This window comes from Pelodiscus sinensis, chromosome 17 (genome assembly GCF_049634645.1).
Source record: "Pelodiscus sinensis isolate JC-2024 chromosome 17, ASM4963464v1, whole genome shotgun sequence".
Classification (NCBI taxonomy): domain Eukaryota; kingdom Metazoa; phylum Chordata; order Testudines; family Trionychidae; genus Pelodiscus; species Pelodiscus sinensis.
In genome coordinates this window covers 35,550,742-35,577,207 of record NC_134727.1, presented here as the reverse complement: position 1 = coordinate 35,577,207, position 26,466 = coordinate 35,550,742, and the positions used below count along the sequence as shown (strand labels likewise).

At 55.6% G+C, this 26,466-nt stretch overlaps 1 protein-coding gene across 3 annotated transcripts in view; it reads right to left on the bottom strand.

The window, feature by feature from the left end:
• SYNPO (synaptopodin) overlaps positions 1-25,068 on the bottom strand; it is a 67,343-nt gene extending 42,275 nt beyond the window's left edge. The window contains exons 1-3 of one of the 3 annotated variants that reach the window (XM_075900560.1): positions 24,927-25,068; positions 24,630-24,753; positions 49-947 (exon numbers count right to left, since the gene is read on the bottom strand). In XM_075900560.1, coding sequence (XP_075756675.1) covers positions 49-526 — 478 coding nt within the window. In that variant the 5' untranslated portion in view covers positions 527-947; positions 24,630-24,753; positions 24,927-25,068. Of the gene's footprint in view, positions 1-48; positions 948-20,453; positions 20,470-24,629; positions 24,754-24,926 lie in introns of those variants that run through there. The other 2 variants (XM_075900564.1, XM_075900561.1) reach the window with 2 other exon arrangements.
• Positions 25,069-26,466: the final 1,398 nt, after the last annotated feature.

Genomic DNA, 26,466 nt, shown 5'->3' with positions numbered 1-26,466 from the left:
AGCAGAGCAGAGCGGCGTGGGATAGGGGCGAGAAGACGCTTTGCTTACTTGCTTTCCGTGGCTGGCCGGCAGGGGAAATGAGGACTCGTTTCACCTTCACCACTTTCCATTCGTGGCTGGGGTCAGCGCTTGCCGCAGAAGGAAGCAGCTCTGGAGCAGACCTCAGGGCCTTTCTGGTAGCCGGGTACCCACCAGTGGATGCCACGCCAGAGCTGTTGAATCTGGGCGCCAGCACGTCTCCGTTGATATTCCAGCTCTCCTGCTGGAGACGCTCTCTCCATTTTCCTCCCGACAATTCAGTCTTTTCCTCCCGCTCCTTCGGGTTAAAAGGGTAAAGGGCTCCAGTCGGCTGGCGCCTTTGGTGCTCTTCCTTCTCTTCCTCCTGCTGCAGAACCAAGCGGCCATAGCTCTCTGCTGGGTCCACCTTTAGGGTCCCAAAGCCATAAGCACAGTGGCTCCTGTCACTGGACCCGACGCGGCTAGGCTGAGGTTGGAGACAAGGCTGCAGTAATGTAGCTTTAAGCATTGTGCGCTCGTTCTGCAGGCTCGTTGGGCAGGGTTTAGTGCTTCATGGCCTTCCACGAGTTTCACCGCTCAGTCTATTGTTCGTACGCAGGGGGCACTGGGACACCTCTATCGAGTCATCCACCGTCACAGGGGAGAACGTCCCGGTGACTCGAGCTGTTCTTCGCCCTGAGCTGGGAGCTTTCTGGGGTACAGATGTTCTGGAGAACAGGGGCAGCTTCTCCTTCCAAGGAGGAATCACACGTCTTTAGCAGTGCTCCTGAAAACCATTTGGATCTTTGTCTTTCACAGCAGTTCCCGGGTCTCCTACAGTAGGAGAGGGGAAGACCAGACTGAGGAAATGTCAGGGAGGAAGCTTTTGGGGGGATTTTCCTTTTCCAAAGGCGCGTCAAGCAGATGAGGCAGCTTCAAAGACAAGGAACCTGAGGGAACAAAATGGAAAGCACGACAGGTGTGAGCGGGTTGACCAATACGGGCCCGCTCTGGTCTGAGCGCGTGCGGCATTTCTGTGCTCCTAATGCTGCACCCTTCCTTTGAGGAGAAATTCTACTGACCCAGATGGTCCCCTCTCATTCAAATAACGTAAGTGGTGGGCTTGAGGGAGGCAGGCTCTGCCAGGATCCCCTCGCGCAATCCCCCCTCATCTCCGTCCCCCCTCCATCGCGAGACTTCCATGAGCAGATCTTTGAGGCATGACCTGGGCCAATGTGAGTCGTTGATATAAGGCAAAGGGCCATGGTGACTGGCCGGGACTCTAAGGGTGTGTCTAGACTACAGGGTTTTGTCGACAAAAGTGGACTTTTGTCAACAAAACTATCCCTGCGTCTACACTACCGCTGAGTTCTGTTGACATAACATCGACAGAACACGGCAGTTTTGTCGATGGTGGTAAAACCTCATTCTACGAGGACTAATGCTTTTGGTCGACAGAGTTCTGTCGACAGAAGGCGTTATTGCATCTACACTGTCCTTTGCGTCTACACTCTCATGTCGACAAAGCGACTTGCTTTGTCAACAGAACTGGATGTAGTCTAGACGCTCTTTGTCAACAGAAGCTTTGTCGACAGTATCTGTTGACAAAGCCTCTGTCAACAAAAGCCTGTAGTCTAGACGTACCCTAAGGGTGTGTCTAGACTACAGGCTTTTGTTGACAAAAGTGGACTTTTGTTGACAAAACTATACCTGCATCTACACTACCGCCGAGTTCTATAGACATAACGTCGACAGAGCTCGGCAGGTTTGTCGACAGTGGTAAACCTCAGTCTACGAGGAATAATGCCTTTTGTCGACAGAGTTCTGTCGACAGAAGGCGTTATTGCATCTACACTGTCCTTTGCGTCTACACTCTCATGTCGACAAAGCGGCTTGCTTTGTCGACAGAACTGGATGTAGCCTAGACGCTCTTTGTCGATAGAAGCTTTGTCGATGGTACCTGTCAACAAAGCCTCTGTCGACAAAAGCCTGTAGTCTAGATGTACCCTAAGTGCCCTAAGAGAACAAAGAGACAAGAAAGCTGCATTCTGGAGGGGAAAGTGAAGAGGAAGACCTGGTTATTGCTGGGTGCCTGGATTCCCCATTGCCCGGTGAGGAAAGGGTTAAGTCCACTCCTCTGCCTGGGCCTGTACTAGTTCTCTTATTCACTACCTTCATCCCTTGTGGGTTTTGGGAGGATGAGCTGACAAAGCCCTGAATGGGATTCTATTGATGACTCAAGACCGGTGCTAAATTCCACACATTCTGTGATGCTTCCTCCACTCCCTGTCCAGCTACAGCCCCTGCTAACAGCCTCCAGGGGGAGAGAACAGAAAGGAATTCACCTGGCAAAGAGACTCACCCAGGACTCACCCCCGCCCCCGCCCCCGCCCCTTTTGTTCTGAAATTTGATTTGTCCTTTTCATATGTGTTCATTTTTTGATTGTATCCATTGGTATACAGGCAGTCCCCGGGTTACGTACAAGATAGGGACTGTAGGTTTGTTCTTAAGTTGAATCTGTATGTAAGTCGGAACTGGCGTCCAGATTCAGCCGCTGCTGAAACTGATCAGTTTCAACAGCGGCTGAATCTGGACGCCAGTTCTGACTTACATACAGATTCAACTTAAGAACCCCAGGCTCCGCGGCTTTGCTCTGCTTTGCTCCCCGTCCCCCTGGTCTGCAGACCAGGGGGACGGGGAGCAAAGCGGCGGAACACACGGGCAGCAGACAGCCCAGACGCGTCTGGGCTGTCCGCTGCCCTCGTGTTCCGCCGCTTTGCTTCCTCTCCCTGGTCTGCCGGAGACCAGGGAGAGGGAGGGCCCCGTTCGTAACTGCGGATCCGACATAAGTCGGATCCGCGTAACTCGGGGACTGCCAGTATATGGTTGTGCCAAATTTTCTTCCACTATTTGATCTGAGGAAGTGGGTCTGGCCCACGAAAGCTCATCACCTAATAAACCATCTTGTTAGTCTTTAAAATGCTACATCGTCTTGTGTTTTGTTTCAGCTACACCAGACTAACACGGCTGCATTTCTACCAGGACTCTGCATTGGGACTGTCTGGAGGCCAGAACAGCTATTCCTGCCTGTACCATACGGGGGACACCCATGGGAGGGGAGATTTCTGCCTGCACCATATACAATCCATCCTGCGAGGTACCAACTAGGACCTGTTCCTATTTTAAACTGTCTAGACCAGTGGTGGGCAACCTGCAGCCGACAGGTTCTCTACGTGGCCCGTGAGACTTTTTGTTTGCCACTGCGCAGGGAAGCCAGATTCTGCTGGATGTAGGGTTTTTCCTACCAGCGTGACTAACGTGACACACACGTAAAGCAAAGGCGCGTGAAGCGAGATGCGTGGCGGTTGCCCACAATATTGACTGAGAGCCGTGTGCTCCCTCTGCAGCCAATCCCAGCGCTGCTACGGTTCAATCGGCACCCCCCGCAAATTCTAGGGATGCCAGCGCAGTGAGCAAAACTGCCCTGGCCCGGGAGACCGGGTTGGTTACGACAATCTTGTGGCCCACTGAGATGGAGGAGGGCCACTTAGGCGGCCCGTTGACCACCCTAGGTTGCCCATCACTGGTCTAGACCAGTGGTTTTTGAACTAGGGATTGTGGCCTTATACTGGGGGGTGGAATGTTGGGCACCGGGTCTCGTGGCTGCAGGGGATCAGGTGAGCAGTGGGGGGGCTAAGGCAGCTCCCTGCCTGGCTTGGCCTCGCAGACTGCGCTGCGCCCCAGAAGCAGCCGGCAGCAGGCTCGGCTCTCAGGTGGTGAGAGCGCACAGGGCTCTGTGCACTGCCCCTGCCCTGAGCGCTAGCTCCACACTCCCACCTGCTGCTGGCTGCTTCTGGGGGCAGCCTGATCTGCGGCGCCAGGAGAGGCAGGAAAATGCCTCAGTGCCCTCGCTGTACCCCTGACTGGAAGCCACTCGAGGTAAGCCCCTCCCACCACAGCCTTGATCCTCCCCCAAAGCCGGAGCCCCCTCCTACACGCCAAAGCTCCTCCGCAGCCCCACCCTGGAGCCCAGTCTGGTCACATTATATTGGGTTGTGGGCATCAACAATTTTCTTCAACTGGGTCATGAGAAAAAAAGCTTGAAAACCGCTGGTCTAGACCCTCTGGACGTGTTACTGAACCCATAATAGCAAGAGTTGTAGGAGGTCTTTCTAATGCAGTGTTAACCCAGGATCCCTGGCTAGAGCAGCGAGAGATGAGCCATGTGATGCCCTCGATCTGGGCAGCGTCTGAGTGCCAACAGCTACAGCAAAGGCCCTTGTGCATTTCACAGAGTCTGTGGCACTGTCCTTTTGGGGGTGTTCAACTCGGTGTGGGTTACAGTTTGATCTGATCGTTTCAGGCTCCGGTTTATTTGAAGGGGGTTGCGGTACGGGGGGGGGGGTGTTTATGTTGTGAGGGTCAGTCTCAAAATGCAGGGAAGGTGCTTGGAAGCTGTGATTCAGGCTGTTCGGATGGTTTGGTGAAACAACATCTAACTTGGCTGTGCACTTGATCCCTTTCTGACTGTAACGAATGACAAAACTCCCATGGATTCCCTTTGTTAGCACCCGGCTAAGCCAGGCTGTGTTGAAATATGGATTGACTAACGTGGTTTCAGGACAAGCATGGACAGGGTCCTAGCTGCTTCCCTCTCCTTCTACTGAGCATGGGCATTGGTGGAGAGCGTGGGTGCACAACAGCATCGGTGAAAGGAGAAGAAAAACAGCGCATGTGGGGCTGGGCATGGGTTACTGTGTGTATAACATCAAAGACCAACTCAGGGGAAATGCCCCTGGAGGGAATCCCCTTTGATCTATTTAATAATGTAAAATCCAAAAGCCCTGTACTTAAACCACAGCCCTCAACTATCATTCCTTAATGCACTGCCGTTCAGAGACCTCTGCCTGTCTGGTATTAGAGTAGGTCCTCAGAGCCCTGCTGGACACACACAGAACCAAAAGATGGCCTCTGCCCCCAAAGAACTAAGGCCAGGTCTACACCAAAAGGGACTGTCAAATCAAGATACGCAACTCGAGCCATGTTAATGACCGTAGCTGGAGTCAACGTACCTTCGAGTTTCCCTGCCTTCCGCACAGTGGGAGGCCGATGGGCGCAAATGCTCCCGTCAGCTTCTCTTATTCCTCACAGAAGCAGGAGTACCGGGAGCACCCTCTGAGTTCAATTTAGTGGGTCTTAACTAGACCTTCTAAATTGACTTCTGAAAGATTGATCGCGGCAGTGCTGATCTTCCCCAGACTGAAGACTTGGCCTAAGTAGCTATCCCCATGTCTACTGAATGCTGGAGATTATTTATATCTTAACTGGGACTTGCTGCAAGCCAGCTGAGGTTTCTTGAGCCACCTGGGTCATCTGAAGAAGGCCCCAGGCCTCCGATTTATCTGAAATGTGGGTACAGAGAAAGTTGCCGACACTAACCAAACCACCGTAGGCTCAACTGCTCAGTGGGTTGTATGACAGCTAGCAACAGAGGGTTCGCTTTCCACATTTTTCTGAAAGAACAAACATCTCTTCCCTGCCCCCTATCACTAGAAGGAAGATTTCAAAAATGGGCCAGTTATCGTGGCAAATATGTTGGCAGGAAAAACATGACTAATCGATGCCCTCTCATTCAACACCGTTTTACCCCACATGCTGCCATGCGAGCCCAGCTGAGTCTGAACGCCTTCATTCGAAGGTGTTTCCCGTTTTCGGGCAGAGACTCCCGCCTTTTGAATGCCTTCCAATTTCCCTTCAGGCCAAGCCCAATATGCACACGGAAATGTACATTTCCGCAGCGTTTCAAAACGCAGCCTCTCATTTCCCAAGCGTGGATGAGGAATAAAACAATCCGGCGGGTGCAGAATGGCCTACAATAAAACAGTGACGATTTTTCACACGGAAACATTCATCACAGAATTGTACCCAGTGATGCACGTTCCCAGCAGATGCTCATCCCGAAGGGGCAGGTCCTGGCATGGTTACTGAGATGAGCAGTGTCTTACTCAGGGAGATGCTCTGCTGATTTCAGCAGGGCTACTAAAGCAGCAAGGAGCTTCGGAACACAGCCAACACCAGCAGCATCTAGCCCGAACTGGTAACCTGCCTAGGAAAAGAACGTGTCACTTGACCTGAGCATGGACAGCTTGTGTCTCTGGGGTTTGGCTGCCCAACAAGAAAGACAGGTGCTCTGATTTCGTGTGTAGCCACTACAAAGAAAGTGGCTACGTCTACACTGGCACGATTTTCCGGAAATGCTTTTAACGGAAAAGTTTTCCGTTAAAAGCATTTTTGGAAAAGAGCGTCTAGATTGGCACGGACGCTTTTCTGCAAAAGCACTTTTTGTGGAAAAGCATCCGTGGCCAATTTAGATGCGCTTTTGCGCAAAAAAGCCCCGATCGCCATTTTCGCAACTGGGGCTTTTTTGCGGAAAAGAAATCTCCGCTGTCTACACTGGCCCTTTTGCGCAAAAGTCTTTTGGAAAAAGCCCGAACGGGAGCAGCATAGTATTTCCGCAAAAGCACGGACAATCTTACATGAGATCGTCAGTGCTTTTGCGGAAATTCAAGCGGCCAGTGTAGACAGCTGGCAAGTTTTTCCGCAAAAGCAGATGATTTTGCGGAAAAACTTGCCAGTCTAGACACAGCCAGTGTGTTTGTTGTTGAACGTGGGCACCCAGCTTCCATGGAGCTCGCTAAGACTTCCTACGGAGGGAGAGACGTTGTACCCGTTTGTATGCTGCCTGTGCATGCAGCCGGCCATCTGCAGTCTGGCCTGCTCCCTGGGTGTGGCCTAGGGCAATCTCCATCCACACAGCAGGTTGGGCTCAGCTGAGGGGAGGAGCAGAGGAAGACCTTGCTGCTCCACTCACTCTCCAAAGACTCCTCTTGCTGCCCCAAACCAGAGAGGCTCCCGGGTCATGAATCTTCGGAGAGCAGCCCCGGGCCCATCTGAGCGGAGCGTGCCGGTACAAATGGGCCACACCCGTCCTTGGGCACCCCTGGCTGCTCTTGTCCATGCCGCACCGCATAGAACTAACAGGGCCCTCCCTACGTGAAGCCCACCATGGGGCAGAACCCGCTGGGCCGGGCAGGGGGAACTGAGCAAAGCATGGAGCCAGGAGGGCAAGTCACCCATGGCAGCTCGGCTGGTGGCAGTTACAGGGAACCTGCAAGAGACAAGGGGCTCATGCTCACTCTCAGATCCTGCGGCTGGCCCTCCCTTGCAGAGCTCGGTGCCGCTCAGTGGCTTAGCCAAGGCATGCAACTCACTGCACTTTAACGGCCCAGTTCCAAGGTGGGGTGGGGCTGGGCTGGGCTGGGCTGGGCTGCCAGAGACGAGGGTTTTTCATACCTGGATTGTAGCTATAGGTGTACATCGCGAATTTCCCTTCCGGGCAGGCTGGGCATTCCATCTACATCCTCTCCCTTTTGCGGGTCCTCCTCCATTCACTTGGGGTCTGATCCTACAACTCTATGGTCTGGTCAGCTTTGGACAAGTTGGACCTCCCTGGTCCGGCACCCTCAGGACCTGAGCGGTCCCGAAGCAGGGAGTTTGCCGAACCAGGGAGTTTGCCAGACCAGCCTACTGGCTGCCCCACTCCTGGGCGCCTCCCCCTGGGGCTCCCTGCCCTGCTGCTGGCCCTGCTAACACTGGCCAGCAAAGTCCCTTGCCTTGCTGACCGCACACTGCCCCCAGGATCCCAGCTGGGACTGCCTGGCCACTGTCGGCTTCACTGTCCCTGGGGATTCCCTGGGGTTCCTCAGCCAGCCCACTTCAGTGGGGGAGTTCCCTAGCCAGGGCTACCCGGTTACCCCAGCCCTGCTGCCAAAGGGGGTTTCCTTGGGTTCCACAGCTGGGCCACCTGCTGCTGGGGGCTTCCCCAGCGGGGGCGGGAGTTCCCCGGCTGGCACCTGGCCCTGTTGATGCCGGGGGTTCCCCAGCTGCTATCTGGCCCAGCCACTGCTCACCCAGTGGGGGCTCCCCAGTCCCCCACATTCTCTCAGCTGGATCCCGCTCCCACTTCCAGGGATCTTTGGTCCAGCAACATCCGTGGCCCTGCCACACCGTGAATGTTGCTGGACCAGAGAGTCCCACATATGGGACGTTCAAACTGTGCAGGCTCAGGTGCGTAAGGTGAGTGGGACTGGGCCTCGAGGTCACGGCCATCTCAAGGCACGGGCTTCTCTTTCCAAATCAGCCAGGTCCCCAGGGCTCCCACTTTAGGCGCTCCTGGACCAGCCATCCTCCACACCCCAAGGCTTCACCCACAGGGGCCCCTAAGCCAGGCCCCCACCCCAGGACTCTTGTTCAACACCCAGTGACACTGATTGGGCCGCTGATCTCACCCCACGGTGACCTTGCCCCACACGTAAGGGGCTTCTGGCTACATCCTAGCTCCATTCCCATGCTCACCTATGGCACTACGGAAACAGTCAAATCAACAGCAATGATACCCCCGGCATGGGCCCCAGGGTAATTAACATGTGACCTGGTGACTTGCTGGCTTCAGAGACTAATCTCTAATCTCTAGGGTACGTCTACAGGGCAGGTGGAAATCCCAGCTGGGGTAGCAGTGCCCACGCTAGCTCTGCCGGAGCGAATGCCTAGTGGCCGCAGCCCATATGGCCATCTAGGGGATTAGCTGGAGGCACACTCAGGTGCGGCCATCGCAGCCCTGCTCTCATTTATAGCGGACTTGCTCCAGCAGGCCTAGTGGGCAGACATCTCCACGGGCCGGGAATTACCCCCGTCAGCCACGCCGCAGGCAGAGTCAGTCTGCCCCATTCTCCAGGGCCAGGGCACTGCAGATGCCCTGCCAGCACCCATCGGAGCTCAGGGTTAAAGGAGCCCGAAGTACCAGTATGACCTGTCCATAGGATTGATTCTGCCAGAATACGTTCATGGCCCCAGTCCCGTGGTCCTTCCTCAGGCAGCGCTCCCGCTGACGGCAGGAACAAGCCGTAACGAGAGGGCCGGCCATTCCGTTAAGGCTGGATCGAGAGTCAGGAGGGCAGGGCCAAGGTTTTCAAAGGGCAGGAGCTAAAGTTAGTCCCCCCCAACACTGTCCTTCCACACCTAAATGAACGGCCTGACTTTGAGGTCAGGGACAGGATCCCTGTGGGGTTCAGTTCACTCTCCTTCCAGGGCACTGGGACGAAGAGGCACTGAGCACGCTCCCATCTAGCCAGCCCTTGGCTGGAGCAGGTCCTTCGGAGAACAGGCGTTGGCAAGACCATTTCAAGTTTCAACCTGTGCCCTGGGACTGGGAGGGGGAACCATTGGGGAACAGACCTCCACTTCCCGGTCTCTTTCTCTTCTGACGTCACTGCATCCGACCCAGAGCAAACTCCACCCCGCCCCGGCCACCCCCGCGAAAGGGAAAACTCAAGTGAACATTCCGCCTCCTACACAGTCGGTTTTGGCAGGCGCTGGCGGCTTTCATGCTGCCAGTCGGGGCGACAGGGGCCTGTAGAGAGCCTCCCTCATGACAGCCCCATCTGTCGGGGGAAGCATGCAGCTTGCCAGCACCAGCCGCCCCCAGCATCGCTTGGTGCGCCGAGCCTTCCAGGAGGGAGGCTGGCGTGGGCCGTGCTCGTGATGCAGGATGTGTAGAGGGAGGCTCGCGGGGCTGGCTGGCGATGGACAAGGCCTTGTGGCCCAGTCGGGGTCCATACCTTGCTCCTAAAAGAGGCCACGATGCGCCAGGAGCTAAGGGGCAAAGCGCGAGACAACCGGCATCAGGCTTGTGACACCCCCAGGACAGCCAGGAGGTGACCGGAAAGGCACAAAGCATTCAGGGCTGGACAGTCTCCCCTGCAGAAGGCACAGGAATTGGTGGGCGTAGGTTGGCACTGGCAGAATTACTCTGTCGGGAGCAGCTGGGTTTGGCTGCCACTCGTAGGGCTGCCCGGGGTTCGGCCCACGACCCCACAGATCCCCCAACTCAGGATGTTCAGAGGCGGGTAATCCACTAATTGTGTAGTCGATAAAATGTTTATCGACTGCACGGTTACTCGATAAAGGAAGGCTTCCTCAGTCCCAGCTCGCTCCGGGGACAGGAGCTCCCCCCGCTGTGGCTCTGCAGTTTCAGTGTAGTAAGAGCTGGGTGCCTCAGACAGGGGCTACTTTGCACCAGGCTCCCCTGCTTCTGATAGGGGGCAGAGATGGTGCTGGGGGGACCTGGCTTTTAAACTAGCTCCCCCCAGCTCCTGCTCTCTCCCCCCTTGCTGCCTTGGCTTATCGGCTAATCGGCTACTCGACTATTCGCTTACATCCCTACCCCCCACATCCCTGCAGGTCACAAAGCACTCAGCTATGTATTAACTCTGTGCCCCAGCACCTCCTACTGGTCATGCTGGGAATTAGCTCTTGGGCGCCTTCTACCAGCAGCGTCTTGCTCGCTGTTACTGCTGCCGTCACCATACTCTGGACCCATGTCGCTCCCCGATGGTGGCATCCTCTCTGGGGCCCGGCCTTCCGGCTGTGCCCCTGCTCACTGTCTCCCTGCTTCTGGGGACCAGCGGTCCTCAGTCCCTCCACTCACTCCAGGGGCAAACTGCAGTCTAGGGTCAGGCCACTCTCCTCAGTGGCAGGCAGGGCTAGATGGGGGGTGATCCAGGCCTGCCCACTACTCTGTCCTGGCCTAAGGACCCTACAGCTGGCAGCCACTTACTGCCTCTCCTCCTATTCCCACTGCCTACTTTCCTGGGCCACTTCCCCAAAATCCTAGCACCTTCCCTGCCCTTGCCACAGGGCCTCACTCTGGCCACAGTCAGCCCAGAGCCCCTCTGTTGCACTGCCACCCAGGCGAGCAGCACAATAGCTCGCATGCTCCTCAGCAGCCAGCCCTTCCCCCTTGCCCTCCAGGGAGAGACTGACCCTGGCTCTGCTGAGCAGCCCTTTATATATGGGCTGCCTCAGCAAGCCTGCTTTTGATTGGGTCTCAAGAAGCCCTTTCCTAATTGGCCGGGGTTTTGTGCTGCCTCTCCAAAGCTTCCCTAAACCTTCTTATGGGGTGTTGCAGCATCCTCCCTAATACCTTTCTCCCTCTCATGGCAGCAAAGACCCAATGGAGCCATGCCACCTGGATTTCCCTTGCCAGTCAGCTCCAGATAGCCAAGCCTAGAGAGCCGGGTGTCGAGAAGATTATCCCCCAAAACAGCACTGCTCCAGGGGCCCGGAGAGGTTGATGTTGGGGTGGCTGGAATGGTTGGCTGGTGACAAACAAGGCCTTTGAGGGGGTCTGGCTGGGATTATCTGGGTCAAACCAGTGCCCAGGGCCTGTATTGCTCCTAAAAGAGCCCACCATTGCATCCAGGCGCTAAGGAGCACATCTTCCCTCACCCCACTTCTGGCCCTCACCAGGACGGGTCCCATCAACCGGCTGCAGGGATGCACAGAGCTATTGGACTATCTTAGCGCCATTCGTCCAAGGATTTCCAACCTCTGCACAGACGAGACGCATAATGCCGTCCATGGGGGGAGGGGCGACTGTCCTTTGCTGTGCACAGGGAGAGAAGAACAGAAGGTTGTTTCTGGTGGATAAGGCCTGACAGGCCTGGCCAAAGTGTTTGGAAGACCCAACAGCACACGGATGCACGGCTCCCAGCCAGGACAGCAAGCGAACAGCCAGGCAGGCAGGAGCTGGGCAGCGCGGGGCCCATGGCAACCACCTTGCTCGCCTTGCCCTAAGGCCTAAGCCAGGAGACCGGAATCTGGATCCCTGCTCTGCCACAAACATCCAACTAAGCCACTTCTCTGAGCCTCGTGCCCTGCATCTGTAAAACAAGGAGCACGGCACTGCCCTGGGCTCCTCCGAAGGGCCCGGCTCAGTCCTGCGGGGCTGCCCCGCTGAGCTCCCACGAGGGAAGGTGCTGCACAGGAACAAAGCGGTGTGGAGTTACGTGCCCAAGGTCACACGGCACGTCAGGGGCAGGGCCGCTGCAGTGCCAAGTCCCCAGCTCGAATCACAAGGGCAGAGCCTGCCTTTCTAAAATAGCCCAGCAGCTACCAATCCGGGAATCCGCAGCCTGCCGGCTGTGCCAGGCCCGCACTGTGGGCTCGAGCGGTCCGGTCGCAGCACCCCTCGCTCAGACATCCCAAGCTCTGGCAGTCTCTGAGGCCCACCGCAGATAGTGTTCGGGGTGAGGAAACGGCTCCCTCCAGGGCTGGATTAAGACATGCTGGGGCCCTAAGCTATGTCAAGTTTAAGAGGCTCTCTAGCATTACCAAAAAAATGTGTATTGTTCTGCCACCACCTGCTGTGGGGCTGGAGCACACAAAATCTACTAGCTGGGCTCTGCTGTGCGAGGGGAATGTGGGGAGGGTCTTTCTGCTTCTCAGTCGGGGGCCACGTGAGTGAGGGCTTGGAGGGTTTTTTGCCTCTCACTTGTGTGTGGCTCCCGGCTGATTTTTCTGTGGGTCAGCAGCCCCTGACCCAAAAAAAGTCCCCCAGCCCTGCTAGCTGAAGCTTACTTAGCTTGTGCATAAATCCAGCACCGGCTCCCTCCTGCACCCCACGTTTGTTGGGGTGATGACTGACCAGTCTGAAGTGGCACTGGTGTGCCAGGCAGGAGCCGTCCTCCAAAGAGACGGCTCAGGAGCACAAGGAGACGGGACACCCAGCTACGGCCACGGCAAGGCCTGCGGGGCCGACTGGACGCCAACAGGAGACCGGCTTCCCTGAAAGGCTGCAGGCAGAATGAGACACAAGATGGCCAGGTTGATTCCTCGTGCCCTCTCCTTCCGACGCCTCCCCGAGGCAGGTCCCAGATGTGACACACTAAACCACGGCGGAGGCGAGGGCGCACGCCAAACCGTCTGGCAACCCGAGGGTTGTGAGTTCTGATTCGAGCTGGGTCGCTGGCGTGTTCCGCACCTGTGGCCGAGCTGTTGAGTTCCTCTGGCTATGGTCCTCACAGGCCAGCTAGAAAATGAGCAAGCCCCTCCTGGCAAACCCAAGACAGCCCCTGAGCTGAAACAGCTGGCGGGCCCCGAAATAAAGCGCATTGCCTCACTAGAAGCTGGCCCAGAAAGGGAGGCGGTGTTCCTTTAAGGACGCTGGTGTACCCGTGGCGCTTCCCAGATGCCATTCCGGGTATAGCTGTAACCGAGTGCCGCTTGGGGCGGAGCCAGCGCTGACGGTGCAGCCCTGTACTCAGGCACTCTCCATCTGTTGCAATCCCCTATCACATGCCCACCTACCTCTGTGGTCCCGGGGACCCGGCCAAGGCTGCCTGCTGCGGTAGGGCAGTGCAAATATTGCCAGTTGGCCAAACCTTCCCCTCGCTGGAGAATTCTCCATGCCCCTAACGCCGCCCAACACACAATGGGAATGGGCCAGCTGAGTCAGAGGGTGGGCTGAGCCCCTGGGGGGCAGATGGAACTAGCCCAACTCCCTCTGCCGGTGGGACAAGCCCATTTCCGGGGCAGGGAGACAGCAGACAGCTCCCTCCCGGTTGGACGGGGCCTCTGAGAACAGCCCATGGGACAGGAGCACAGGGCAGGTCTCTAGAAAGCCACTGCCCGAGTGGGATGAGGGGGAGGTTGTCTGGGACAGTCCCTCCCATTGGGGGGTGGGGGAGGGTGTCTCTATGATACCCCATGCCTGCCTGGGACAAGGGGATCTGTACCTGCTCTTTGAGTTGTTACAGTCCAGGCACCTGGGTGGCCGGTGGTGAGTTTATTCTTTTTCCAGCACTGCCCTGTCTTGCCGTGGCCCCCGTGAAGAGGCAGGGCCGGCCTGGGAAGCCTGCCTGAAACCGGGTGTCAACATTCTGCCCTCTGCAGTTCTGATACGTTACGAAAAACAACACGACTTTCCCGGGGCTGATTTACTACCGGGGAGGAAACCGGGCTGGAAAAAACAACATTCCAGAGCTCCTGTCCTCAGCGCGCCCCTCGCCGCCTGGGACACCGCGATCTCCCCCTCCCGGCGCTGGGCGAGCCGCCCACCCCTTGGAAGACCCCGTCCCTGCTTTGCCCCCTTGAGCGAGACGTGGTCGGCCGGGGGCCGGGGAGAGCAGCTGTTTGGCAGGTGTCTGGTTAGCACCACGCTGCATTCTTGTCGATTAGGTTTGCGCCGGAACGGAGCTGAGGAGACGCTGCAAAGGCTGGGGAGGCGGGGAGTGGGGGGGAGGGAGGCCTATATATTTAAACCCCATGCCCTTCTCTTCCCCCACCACCCACTGCTTCCTTGCAGGAGCCACCAGGCCTGTGGGCTCCACCCCAGCGTCTCAGCTTTGTCCTTCCTCCCCCACCTCAAGGGAACTCCTTGCCAGAGGAGGTTGTGCAGGCCAGGACTTTAACAGGGTTCAAAAAAGAACTAGATAAGTTTGTGGGGGTTGGGTCTGTGGCGAGTTGGGGTTCCCCCTAGTCCTGCAGCCCAGTAGCAGCAAGAACAGACTCTGCCAGCCAGTAGAATAGAGAGGCTATATTGCATCTCCGGGATACAGCATAGCACAGACACGATGTGCTTACAGGAGTCAGGGCCAGGATGCCTCAGACCCCTTGGGATAGAGGTTCATTGCCTCCCCTAGACCTTCAGTTCTCAGCTTAGGCTGTTTCCTTCATGTTTCCCAGCCAGCCTCGCTTCCAGATCCTGCCCCCAAATCAGGTGTTCGTCTCGGCCTCCCTTCCTCTGTCTCTCCCCTGTGGAAAGAGCCTTGTTATCTGGTCAGGCTGGGCCAAGGGGTCTGGGCTAATACACGCGGGTGAGTCAGTAGGAATCACACAGCCCAGCGCAAGGGGGACCCTGGGTGACAGAGCAGACAGCCCCCCCCACTACGTCACGTTTCCCCCCCTCCGAGAGCGAACTGACAGGGAACGCCTTTGTCGACCGCTCCTGTTCCCCGTCGACCGATCCGCGTCTTGACTGCCGTGCTGTGCCGACGATCAGCTGAGCCAGCACTGCGCGGCGGCCATTTTTATTTTAATGAAGCCGGGGATATTTAAATCCCCGCTGCATTGATTATAGCGGGTTGTCTAATTTACATGCCTCTGGCAACAGAGGCATGGAGTCTAGACATACCCTGGGAGCGTGAGGAGACACTAGGGCACAGGGCTTCCAGAAACAGACCAGGAGATGTGAGGAAACCTGGATTCCAGCAGGTTCCCCTCCCGGCGTGAGGGCTGCCCCGGCGGCGTGTTCTTCTTTGAGCTGCTGTGGGGCAGGGAAGTGGGTGGCTGATTTGTACTTTGCCACAAGAGGCTCCTTCCTCCCATGATTTCCAGAGGGTGCTCACAGCGCACAGGTAAGTGACCCCTCAATAACATTGCAAACCCTCCACCCTCGCAGGGTCCCAGAGCTCGGCTCGACACGGCGATTTTTCAGCCCTGAAATCCAGTCAGCTTCCTCAGGCCAGATGTGAGGTTTTCAAGGGTGGGGAATCTTTTTGGGTTGGAGGCCATTGACCCACAGACAAATCAGTCGGGGGCCGCACACAAGGAGAAAGACACTCCTCACATTCCCCTTGCACATCAGATCCTAGGGGGGCCCAGGCTAGTAGATTTTGTGTGTCCCAGCCCTACAGGGAGATGGTGGGGGGGAGGGGGGAGCACTTGCGTGGGGCTTCCCAATGTTGGGGGCAGAGCCCTGAGTCTCGGGGGGCCAGATCTAGGCAAATCGGGGCCTACCTCTGGCCCCTGGACCTTAGGTTCCCCACCCCTGCTTGTGGAGATGCACCCTGAGGGTATGTCTACACTGCAAAGTTAATTTGAAATAACAGCTGAAATAGCGGAGCGCTTAATTCTGCGAGAAGTAACTCCAAATCCGAAATAGCTATTTCAAATTAAGTGCTGTGTAGACACTTAATTCAAAATAGGGGGCCTCCAGCCCTTCCCAGGGAGCCCTGGTGGCCACGCTGGGCACAACCAGGAAAACTTACTCTCCTCTCCCCCAGCCCCAGAGCCATTAAAGGGGTAGACCCTGGCCACAGTGCCTGTGCCAGCTCCAAGCCTGCCAGCCCAGAGCCAGCAGTGGCCACTGGGGCCCCTGACCCAGTGGCCCCAAAACATGAGCCAGCAAGCCACTGGCAGCCAGCCCTCCACCGATCCCCAGAAGCAAGTCTGCCAGCTACCATGAACCTGACAGGGACTGGAGAAGGCGGGTGCCTTCCTGGTTGAGGGTGGAGATCCTGGACCTTATTCAGGTTTGGGGGGATATCCCCAACATCCATGATCTCCGCATTAGACGGAGGAACGCGGCTGTCTATGGCAGGATAGCTGCCAGCCTGGCCACCAAAGGCCACATGCAAACCTAGGAGCAGGTTTGCATGAAAATCAAGTTGGTCCAGCGAGACCCCTGGGCCCTGAGCTTCCCCTCCCCTTTCTTCCCCTTGCTTTCCACTTCCAGCTCCCTCTTCCCACCCTCTCCAACCCTCTCTCGTCTAGTCTCCCACCTCCTTTTCCCAGTCTCCCCAGAGGTTCACCCCCCCCCAGTTTTGTTCAATAAACCAGTTTCTATTTTTGAACATACGTGTCTTTTGTTTGACATCAGGAAGGGGGGCGAGGGAGGGGTAAGTGGAAGGACATGAGGAAGGAATGGGGCACGAGCCCCCGGTGGGGAGGACTGGGGTGGCTCTGACGGCTCCTTGGGGTGGACGCTCTCCCTCAGGGCCTCCTGGATCCTGATAGTCCCCTGATGGACCTCCGGATGGCAGCCTGCAGCAAGTGCAGTGGGACTAATGGCAACAAGCCCACAAGAGCACCGGTGTGCCCAGGGCCAGCTCTGGCTCCATGTGGCCGAGCGCTGTGGTGTCCCGATTGCGGGCACTCAGGGCACTCCAAGACAGGGCTGCTTTGCTGTCCCTCATCGAGAGGGAACCCTGAGAACTGTCTGTCCCTCATCGACAGCGGGGAACCCTGAGAACTGTCTGTCCGGGGTGGGGGTAGGGTCCCTGTAAGCATGGAGCTCAGTTAGCCTCAGGCAGCAGCCCCACACACTAAGTCCCAACCTGATGCCCTGCCGGCACTGGTTCCGGCCAGCCTTAACTTTGGTTCAGGGTCTGCTCAGTGTTCTATTTCAAAATCGTTTTTGTGTGTAGATGCGTTATTTCAAATTAGCTTAATTCGAATTAACTATTTCGAATTAAGTTAACTCAAATTAACGCTGTAGTGTAGACATACCCTGAGTGTCCTCACATAGTCTCTCAGGGAGCTAACGTGGAGTTTCAATCAGGCATCACCCTCATGCTGGTCTGCTGCCCAGGTGGGAATCTCTCTCCTAAAGCCCAGCCCAGCTTATGCTAGGCACTGTACAGACACATAGCCAGAAAGTGCCTGCCCTGGAGACCTCCCAGTCTAAGGAAACAAGGCAGACAAAGGGCAGAGTGGAAACAAAAGAAAGTCCAAAGCTAAGGGACTTGCCCTGGGTCCCACAGCGGGTCAGAGGCAGAGCTGAGACTAGAACTCACGTCCTACTGGTATTAAAACCAACAACAGGTACATTGTGTGTGTTTATGAGCAAGATGGGCTCACATCAGAGAACTGCTTTGCTCCCCACTCCAAACACCAGGGAAGTGCAGATGCAGAGCCCCACACACTAAGTCTTGCTGGGACTTGAGCGGATCTCTATTTTGAGCCATAGCGGAATGCTGCCTCTGGACACCAATGAAATATGCCGAAGTTTGGAGTCACTTCAGGCTCTGAACTTTGTGACTCAACCTATAACTGATACAGAGGGAGACATCATGACCCAGTTGAAGTCAATGGGAGTTTCGCAACATATGGCTCTTACCAGCCCAGGCACCTGCCCGTAGCCTGGTGATTCATGAGAAGGAAAACCTTATATTTTACTTACCTGTCGAAAAAAAAATTGCTCAGCCTGAGCAAGGAGGATTTTGCAAGACTGCGTATGTACAAACATTCACAAATGCCACATACAGGCGAACCGCTCGCCCTCCCTTTCCTCGCCCCCACCCACAACCTTCTCAGCAAAGATTTAGCAGATGCTGTAACACGGGCTGATATTATTAAGACTTCAGGACATTTATAACATATACTGCAGAACATCTATAGAAAGATCATAAATAATGAAAGCTAAACCACTTGTCAAATAAAGGAGCAAAGTAGGTTTTGTTAGGCGGTATCCCCATTTTGTTTTTTAGAGCATAAGAACGGCCATACTGGGTCAGATGAAAGGTCCATCTGGCCCAGACTCCTGTCTGCCAACAGTAGCCAATACCAGGTGCCCCAGAGGGAATAAATAGAACAGATAATTATCAAATGGTCCATCCCCTGTTGTTCATTCCCAGGCTCTGACAAACAGAATCTAGGGACACCATCCCTGCACATCCTGCCTAATAGCCATTGATGGACCTATCATCCTCAAATTTATCTAGCTCTTTTTTGAACCCTGTTAAAGTCCTGGCCTTCACAGCATCCTTTGGCAAGGAGTTCCACGGGTTTACTATGTGTTGCAGGAAGAAAAACTTCCTTTTGTTTGTTTTAAACCTGCTGCCTATTCATTTCATTTGGTGGTCTTTAGTTCTTGTGTTATGGGAACAAGCAAATAACTGTTCCTTATTCACTTTCTCCACACCAGTCATGATTGTATAGACCTCTGTCATAACCCCCCTCAGTCTCCTCTTCTCTAAACTGAAAAGTCCCAGTCTCTTTAGCCTCTCCTCATATGGGACCCATTCCAAACCCCTAATCATTTTAGTTGCTCTTTTCTGAACCTTTTCTAATGCCAAAATATCTTTTTCGAGGTGAGGAGACCAAAAAAGTGAGTGGATTGTGAGTAGATAGAGAAATGTATATTTAGTCACGACCAGATTATTTTTGTTGCTTGGTTAAACTTCCTTGTGCTAAATCCATGTGCCCCCCTCTCCTCCCACATTCACTGTATATAAGCTGTAGCTCAGAGATACCATTTTTCTGTGTTTTAAGCTGTTCTTCTCTCAGTTGATCTGTAACACCTAGCAACCAAGGAGGTCTGTGTATGAGTGCCTAAGACTAAGAGGTCAGCTACCAGAGAGTGCAGTATGTTTTCTGCTTTTCTCAAGCTCTCTTGTGATAAAAGAGCCTGGAGGACACCCCTGTGCAAGAAGTTTAAGTGTTTCTTCCTGGGTTTCAGAAGAAGGGGGTTTGTTTTTGCACTTAATGGTGGCAGCTACTTCCCAATGGCAGGAAATCTCTGACCTTGGATAGTTTTTTGTAGGTGGAAGCCTATAGAGGCAAGATATTTTTAAGGTCTCTTGCGGGCCCCCACCTTCTGCACTCAGAGCTCCAGAGTGGGGAACAGGCCTGACAGGTCGTATTATAGCAGCGCTGAATGACCCCAACTGAGATCAGAGCCCCTCATGCTAAGCACTCTACAGACACATGGTGAAGGATGGTCCTTGCCCTGAAGAATTTAGGAGGGAGAAAGGAGACCCATCTCCATTTAACAGCAGAGCCGGGAGTCGAATCTAGCTCTCCGGAGGCCGAATACCTCTCTTTAGCCTATTGGGATAGGATCTTACCAAGAAAAAACTGCATGAGGACTCAGGACCCATGATGCTTCACTCCAAGGCTGTGTCTAGACTACGTGCCTCTGTCGTCAGAGGCATGTAGATTAGACACATAGGCAAAGTCAAATGAAGCCGCGATTTAAATGATCGCAGCTTCATTTAAATTTACATGGCTGCTCCCCTGCCGACATCAAAGCCCTTTGTCGGCAGCCCCGTTATTCCTCGTGGGATGAGGTTTACCGGGGCTGCCGACAAAGGGCTTTGATGTCGGCAGGGGAGCGTCCAGACTAGCGCACTGAGCCGACAAACAGCTGATCGGCTCAGCGCGGCAGCCATGTAAATTTAAATGAAGCCGCGATCATTTAAATCGCGGCTTCATTTGACTTTGCCAAAACAACAAATCTACATGGCTCCGTCGACGGAGCCATGTAGTTTAGACGTACCCAGAATGTGTAACTAGAACCAGGCCTTACAAACGAAGTTGCTACTGGCTGTTGTCTTGTTAAGGGACCTCCTGGCCTTGCCTTCCCTCCCTGTCCTGAGCCTGCATCACACTGGCTCCTTCCTGCCTCTCTGCAGCATCACTTTGCCCTCTCCCCGTCCTTGGCCTCTCTCCCATGACAAGCCTGGGGCCCAGTAAAGTGCCACCCAGACACCTACTTTGCCTTGTCTGGGCCAGGTGCTTTGAGCCTGCACGGCCGGATGGAAGGACCAAGGAAAGCAGAAACCGCATTAGCACAGGAGCAGGTGTCTCCAAAGCTCCTGCCTTCGTGGTGGGGCAGATAACCCTCTGTGAGCCCCCCTGAGAGCGCACCCCTCCCCTCAGTCCTGCCAACCACTGCCCAGAGCCAGGCATTTGCCAGACATCTTGAGAGAAGCTTCATGGGGACCCTGGTTCCTGAGGTCAGTACCCCCTTTCCTGGGCACGCAAGGGGTCGCCCCTCAGCCAGGGCCGACTGCTGCTGCTGCTGAGTCCCTTTACTCTCGTTGATGTCACTTACCCCCATCTTTACACTTAAGCCCATTTCCTTTGGAGTCAGCGCCCCATGCCCGGGGCACAGGAGCAGTGCCCCAGCAGCCCGTCCGGAAATCGCTGGGGGAGAGGAGTAAATGCCTCAGTGTGTGGCCTGGTGGCTTCGCTGGCAGCTAAGGCCACGGTTCCCAACCAGGTTTCGGGGGGCTGCCAAGCACGGTGAGTGTTAGACTCACTGGGGCCTTGGGCAGAACCCGGAACCCGGAGCCCCCTCACCTGGGACTGAAGCAGAAGCCTGAGCAACTGAGCTTGGCAGTGCCCCAGGCTCTGCCCTGCTTGCCAGAGGCACCAACCCTGGATGCTGCAGGGCTGGGGCACCCACAAGGAAAAATTTCCCCCACTCTGCCTCCCCCCCCTTCCCATGACATTTGCCCGCTGGTGGCCCCACTAACCTATTCCTCCCCTGTTCTTCCAGCACATCCAGAACACTGCAAACAGCTGATTCGTGGAGTTCAGGATGCTCCAGGAGGGAGGGAGAGAAGGTGGAAAAGAGGCAGAGCAGGGCAGGGACTTGAGGGCAGGGGTGAAATAGGGTGAGGTGGGAGCCGAGCTGTGGCAGGGCTTGGGCGGGAAGGAATATAAAGGGGGCAGGACCTGAGGTGGAGAGGAGGTTGAGCATTCCCTGGCTAGAGGGGAAGTTGGAGAGTATCCGGCATGCTGCCCCTTAACGCCAGCCCTGGCTTTTAGATGCAGAAAACCAGTTATTGTGGCAGGTGGGCTGTGGAGCTCTGATAGCATGTGGGGAAGAAAGAAAAAGGTTCAGAGCCCCTGAACTAAGGTAAGATTAGAGGCACAGACACACAGACAGGCTCGGCCCTTCAGGGAGAGGACCGGGAGTTACTCGGAAACCGCAGCATGTCGCTGAGCTCCGAATCTGGCCCTTAGTGAGGCTGCTCTGTGGACACGCCGATTGTACTATGGGATGGTCCCAGCGTACCATGAGAAATGGAAATGAGGGATTTTCCAGTACGGGAAACCAGCCAAACTCCTTTCCATCCCAGTTCCATTCCCAGCGCTAAGTGTTCTGGGCGGCTTCACTCCAACAGCCTGGAAAAGGGGAAGCTAGTTTGAGTGTATCCCATTTTGGGAGCAACACTGACATGCTGCTGCGAGCTGGCCTTGTCCTTGTAATAAGCGACTCTGGTGGTTTCCCCTCATTATCCCCAGCACAGTCATATCCTGAGCAGCAGCAAGTTGTGGCCAGGGCCAGGAGGTAGCATGACAACCCAGGCACTCCCACCCTGGGATCCGGACCCGGCAGCCCTCATGTGGGCACGACCGTCTCCCTGGGAGTCCGCGCAGCTTTGAACGCGAGATCTAATTGAATGCGATTGCATTTCAAAGCCAGCGCAGGGGATTTCGGTGAAATACGTTGTGCTCGGTGACAGCCAGATGCGGGGGCTGTGGTGGTGATGACTGGCATGAAATATTTTCACCTTCAAAGGGAAGTTTCAGAAATGCCTGGACACGTCGGTAAGGGGGAGGACTTTGCAGAAGTCAGTTTTACTGTCTCTCCAGGCTGGTCTGGAATGCGAAAGCTCTTTTGTGTGTGTGTGTGTGTGTGTGTGTGTGTGTGTGTGTGTGTGTGTGTGTGTGTGTGTGTGTGTGTGTGTGTGAGAGAGAGAGAGAGAGAGAGAGAGAGAGAGAGAGAGAATGTGTGAGTGAGTGTGTGTGTCTCAGTGTGTGTCTCAGTGTGTGTATGTGTGTGTATGAGAGAGAGAGAGCGAGAGAGAGAGAGAATGTGTGTGAGAGAGTGAGTGTGTGTGTGTCAGTATGAGAGAATGTGTGTGTTTCAGTGTGTGTGTGTGAGAGAGAGAGAATGTGAGAGTGTGTGTTTGTGTGTGTCAGTGTGAGTGAGTGTGAGAGAATGTGTGTGTGTGTCTCAGTGTGTGTGAGAGAGACAGAGAATGTGAGAGAGTGAGTGTGTGTCAGTGTGTGTGTGAGAGAGAGAATGTGTGAATGTATATGTGTGTGTCAGTGTGTGTGCAAGACATTGTGAGAGAGAATGTGTGTGTGTGAAGTTCCATTTCTCACAAAACAGCCGGTGCACTAGAAATAAACACCCAGGGGGCATATTCACATCCCTCAGCCCCGGCCTAGCAATTCACCCCCTGCATTTTCTGTTTTCTTTATCCACCTCCTTTCCTGCTCTCTTTAACCCCTTCAGCGCCTCCACGCAGGACACTCCGTGGGCAGCTGCGGCTCTGGGAACGAGGCCCTGTAGGGACCCTGGCTGTGCCACCAAGAGAGGCACTCTTACAGTTCTGTGGTGCCAGAAGGGGGTTCGCAAGGACTGAGCCTGAAAACTCTCTGTGCCTCTTGCCCCAGTGACCCTCCCCCCACCTGCCCGCCCGCAGTCTGTCTGCCTGTCACTGCACACCTATTTCTGTCCCTCCCCCCGGCTCCTGACGCCCTTTTCACGTGGGCCTCTCCCAGCTCCTTCGCCGGGCCCCAGCGTGGCACCCTCCACCACTGCCTTCCACCGCTCGCATTTTGCAGCCATTGAAACCAAGCCTGGACCAAGCAGGTGCGGGGAAGAGCCCTGCCGTGGGGAGGGGATGGACCAGGGAGCCCAGTGCTCTTTGCTTTCTCTCCGGTGGCATCAGCGGAGACAGCTCCCTACGAGGGCAGCATGGGATGGGCCGGGGACGTGACAGGACAGGACTCGCCTGGCCTCTCCCACCCTGCTGCAGTCGCAATCCCCCCCGCATAGTCCTCCTCCTCTCGTCCCCTTCCCTTGCCTCCTGCCTGTGTCCCGCCCACCCCCCTGCAGAGAGACCCCCCCCTCCCAGCATGCCTGCAAGGTGCGCTCACCTATTCTGCTGGGTTCTGAAATGGGAGGAAGGGCCTTTCATGGGCTCGGTCCCGACACCTTCACCCAGGCAGGATCTGGGGAGGGGAGCCACTGAGGATGCGTCTACACTGCACCGTTATTTCGAGATAACAACGCGAGTGCCTACACCGCCATTCCGTTATTCGAGATAATTCCGAAACTACGGGTGGCTTATTCCGTAATCTGTAAACCTCCTTCCAACAGGAATAATGCCTATTCCGAACTAGCTAGTGTAGACGCTCCACTGCTGCTATGTCGATATAGCCCCTCCCCAGTGCCTCCTGGGGCACTAAATCGAGATAGCACGTCTACATTAGGGGTGCCGGCCTCAGACTCATCTTGAGGCTTCCCTGCAGTGTAGACGGGCTATGTTGACATAAGCTGTTTCGGAATAACTATACCCGCATAGCTTATTTCGAAATAAGCGTCCAGTGTAGACGTACCCAGATAGTCCATCTGCCACATTTATTTCACCCCTTCCTTCTGGGGGTGGGAAGAGGGCTGAATCGGGAGAGACTGAAGCTAGGCGCCTTTTTGGCCGTGACAAAGACAGATCAGTGGAATCAAATCCACTGGCAGCTGTGTGCCCGACAGGACATGCTGGCCTCTCTACCGGGACATTCCCATGTTCCCCAAAGAACAACGAAAGGGGAGCTGGTGGGGAGAAAGGGATCCGCTCCCCCTCTCCAGCCTGCACATGGCGCTGGTTTTATTTCTCTGGCGGCCTCAGACAGTGGCGCCCAGAAGCCATCTGCCCAGGTTATGTTGCTTGGCTCCTCCTGGACCATCTCACTTTGCCCTATTCCCCAGCCCCCTGGCAATGAAAGGAATAGTGTTTGGAGCAGGAAGGGGCTCACGCCTCCTTCCCTGCAGTAGGTAGGAGGGAACTTCTTGCAGTTCCACATCCTTGGAGCTAAGCCCTCCGGCGTACACCCAGACACCAAAGGCTCGACCTGGCCAGCATCCCTCAGCCCCGCCAAGACAGTCCTGACCCGCTGACAGTGTTTCCTGCTCAGGGCAGGCAGCTGTGCACCTAGAAGGGCCGGAGGGGCTGCCCTGCCTCAGTCTGCAGCCGAACTCCAGGGAGTAGCACCAGCTGGGCGCTAGTCTATAGGCGGAAGAAGAAGATCCCGCGGTATCATTAGCCTGCTGAGATCACCCCCAGCCTTCTCTTTCTCGTTGCTCTTTCTTTCGCCCTTTCTTTCTACAGCAGGAAAATACCAAACATCTGATCGCCATGCGGTTTGGTCACCCCCCGCCTACTGCCTCGTGCTTTCGCCTCTCCCCCCTTCCCTGCAAGCCCCCGCTTACCTGCTTCTGGAGGGAGAGGGCCCCGAGGCGGGATGAGCACGGCCATGCTTCGCGTCTGCCTTCCCCAGCCACTTCTGCCTGCATCTCACATCGCCACTGGGTCTCCTCTGCCTCCCTCGGCAGCCTGAGCAGGAACGGAGGAGGGCAGGGTGAAAAGGGGGGAGAGGGGAGGCGGGGAGGGAGGGAGGGAGGGGGAAAAAGGAAACTTTAATAGCACAGAGCCCCTTTTGTTTCCAGCATATGGTATATTTCGGACATACTGAAGGCATTAGCCACCTATATTTTGAAAGTGCTTACACTGGAGTATCCAGCTCTCCGGGACAGCATTCCAGCCGAGATCTGGAGCCTGGCGAAATCCAAACCAAAAAAAAGGAGGGGGGAGGGAAAACGAGCAACTTACAAAGACCTTTAGAGACCTCAAGGTTTCTTTTTAACCATGCAAGTGGTGCCCTTCTAAGTTGTGCGGGGTTGGGCCTTGCTGACCCGAAGGACGGACGCCTGTTTTAGCCGCGACGTCGCCCTCCCCACCCCCAAGAATACGAGACCCAGAGAACCCTAAAGCAAAAGGGCTCCTGTCACGGACAATACAGGGCCCATTGAATTACACGGAGAGCGTGGCGTTTGGACCCCTCATTGGGCACCTTTACCAAGAGCCAGACCCAAAGACTGCAGGCAGAGGGGGGTGGCGGGCACACGGGGACTAGGCCACATTGGTGCCAAAGGGAAGGAAGTTTCCCCGTTACCTCCATTGTGGCACGGAGCCCTGTGGAACTCCCCAGAGGCCATGTCAAATGCCTTGCAGGTCTCCAGCCGCTCAACTGGTCCAGCGGGGAGGGGAGGAGGCAGCAGGGGGGACGATGGTCTGGAGTCAGGGACCAAGTGGCAACACTTTCCCTGCTGCCTTCCTTGCCCAGCAGGCTGGAGGGGAGCGCTGGGTGTACCCAGACTGGGCAGCCCTTCCCTGCGGCCTGCTGGCGACTGGCATACAGACCTGCACGTCTGACTCTGGGGAGGTGCCTGGTCCCGCTCAGAGCCGCTTGGCATCTCATAGGAGAGGCCAAACACCATTTGGGGGGTAGATTTTTATTCTGGTTTTCTGTTGCCTTCCCCCTTCCCTTGAGCTGTCTGACTCCCATGGAGACAAGGGCGTGGGGGAAGGGTTTGGACTCTGCATGCAAACTACTCCTGTGGCACTCCGCTGGGTTGTGCATGCACAATGGGTGCGAAGCGACTCTCAGGGTCTTTGCGGCTTAGAAATTTGCCTGCACCGGACTCTTCTTCCCTGGGCCTGTCCGTTAGATGCTCAACATAGGGCAGGGTGGTTTTGGGGGAGTGACACTGGGTTGGGACTTAGGAGAGCCAGCGTCAAATCCCTGCTCTGCCACTGACGTCCAGTGTGACCTTGGGCAGGTCACCTCATCTCTGTGCGCCTCAGTGCCGTTGGCACAATGGGATAATCCGTTCACTCAGCCTGTGTCCGTGATCGATTGCAGGTGTGAGCGCTCTGGGGCAGGGGACATTGTGTGCTTTGTATTCGCACAACAGCCATGGCACAACCAGCGATAATCATCTGTTTCTACAGTAACCATAGAATCAGAGGGTTGCAAGAGACCTCAGGAAGTCATCGAGTCCAACCCCCATTAGACTTCAAATTTTAACCACTGGAGATACCAAAGGGGGGTAGGCAGAGTTCATTCCTTCAGCACTGTCAGGGCACTTCTACACTGCACCCTAACCCTAGGTGCTGACTTCAGTTTGAGCCCTGGCTACACACAAATCAGGCAGACTTGAGCCAGCAAGCACTCAGGACACAGGACCTACGGCCGTGGGAAAGGTT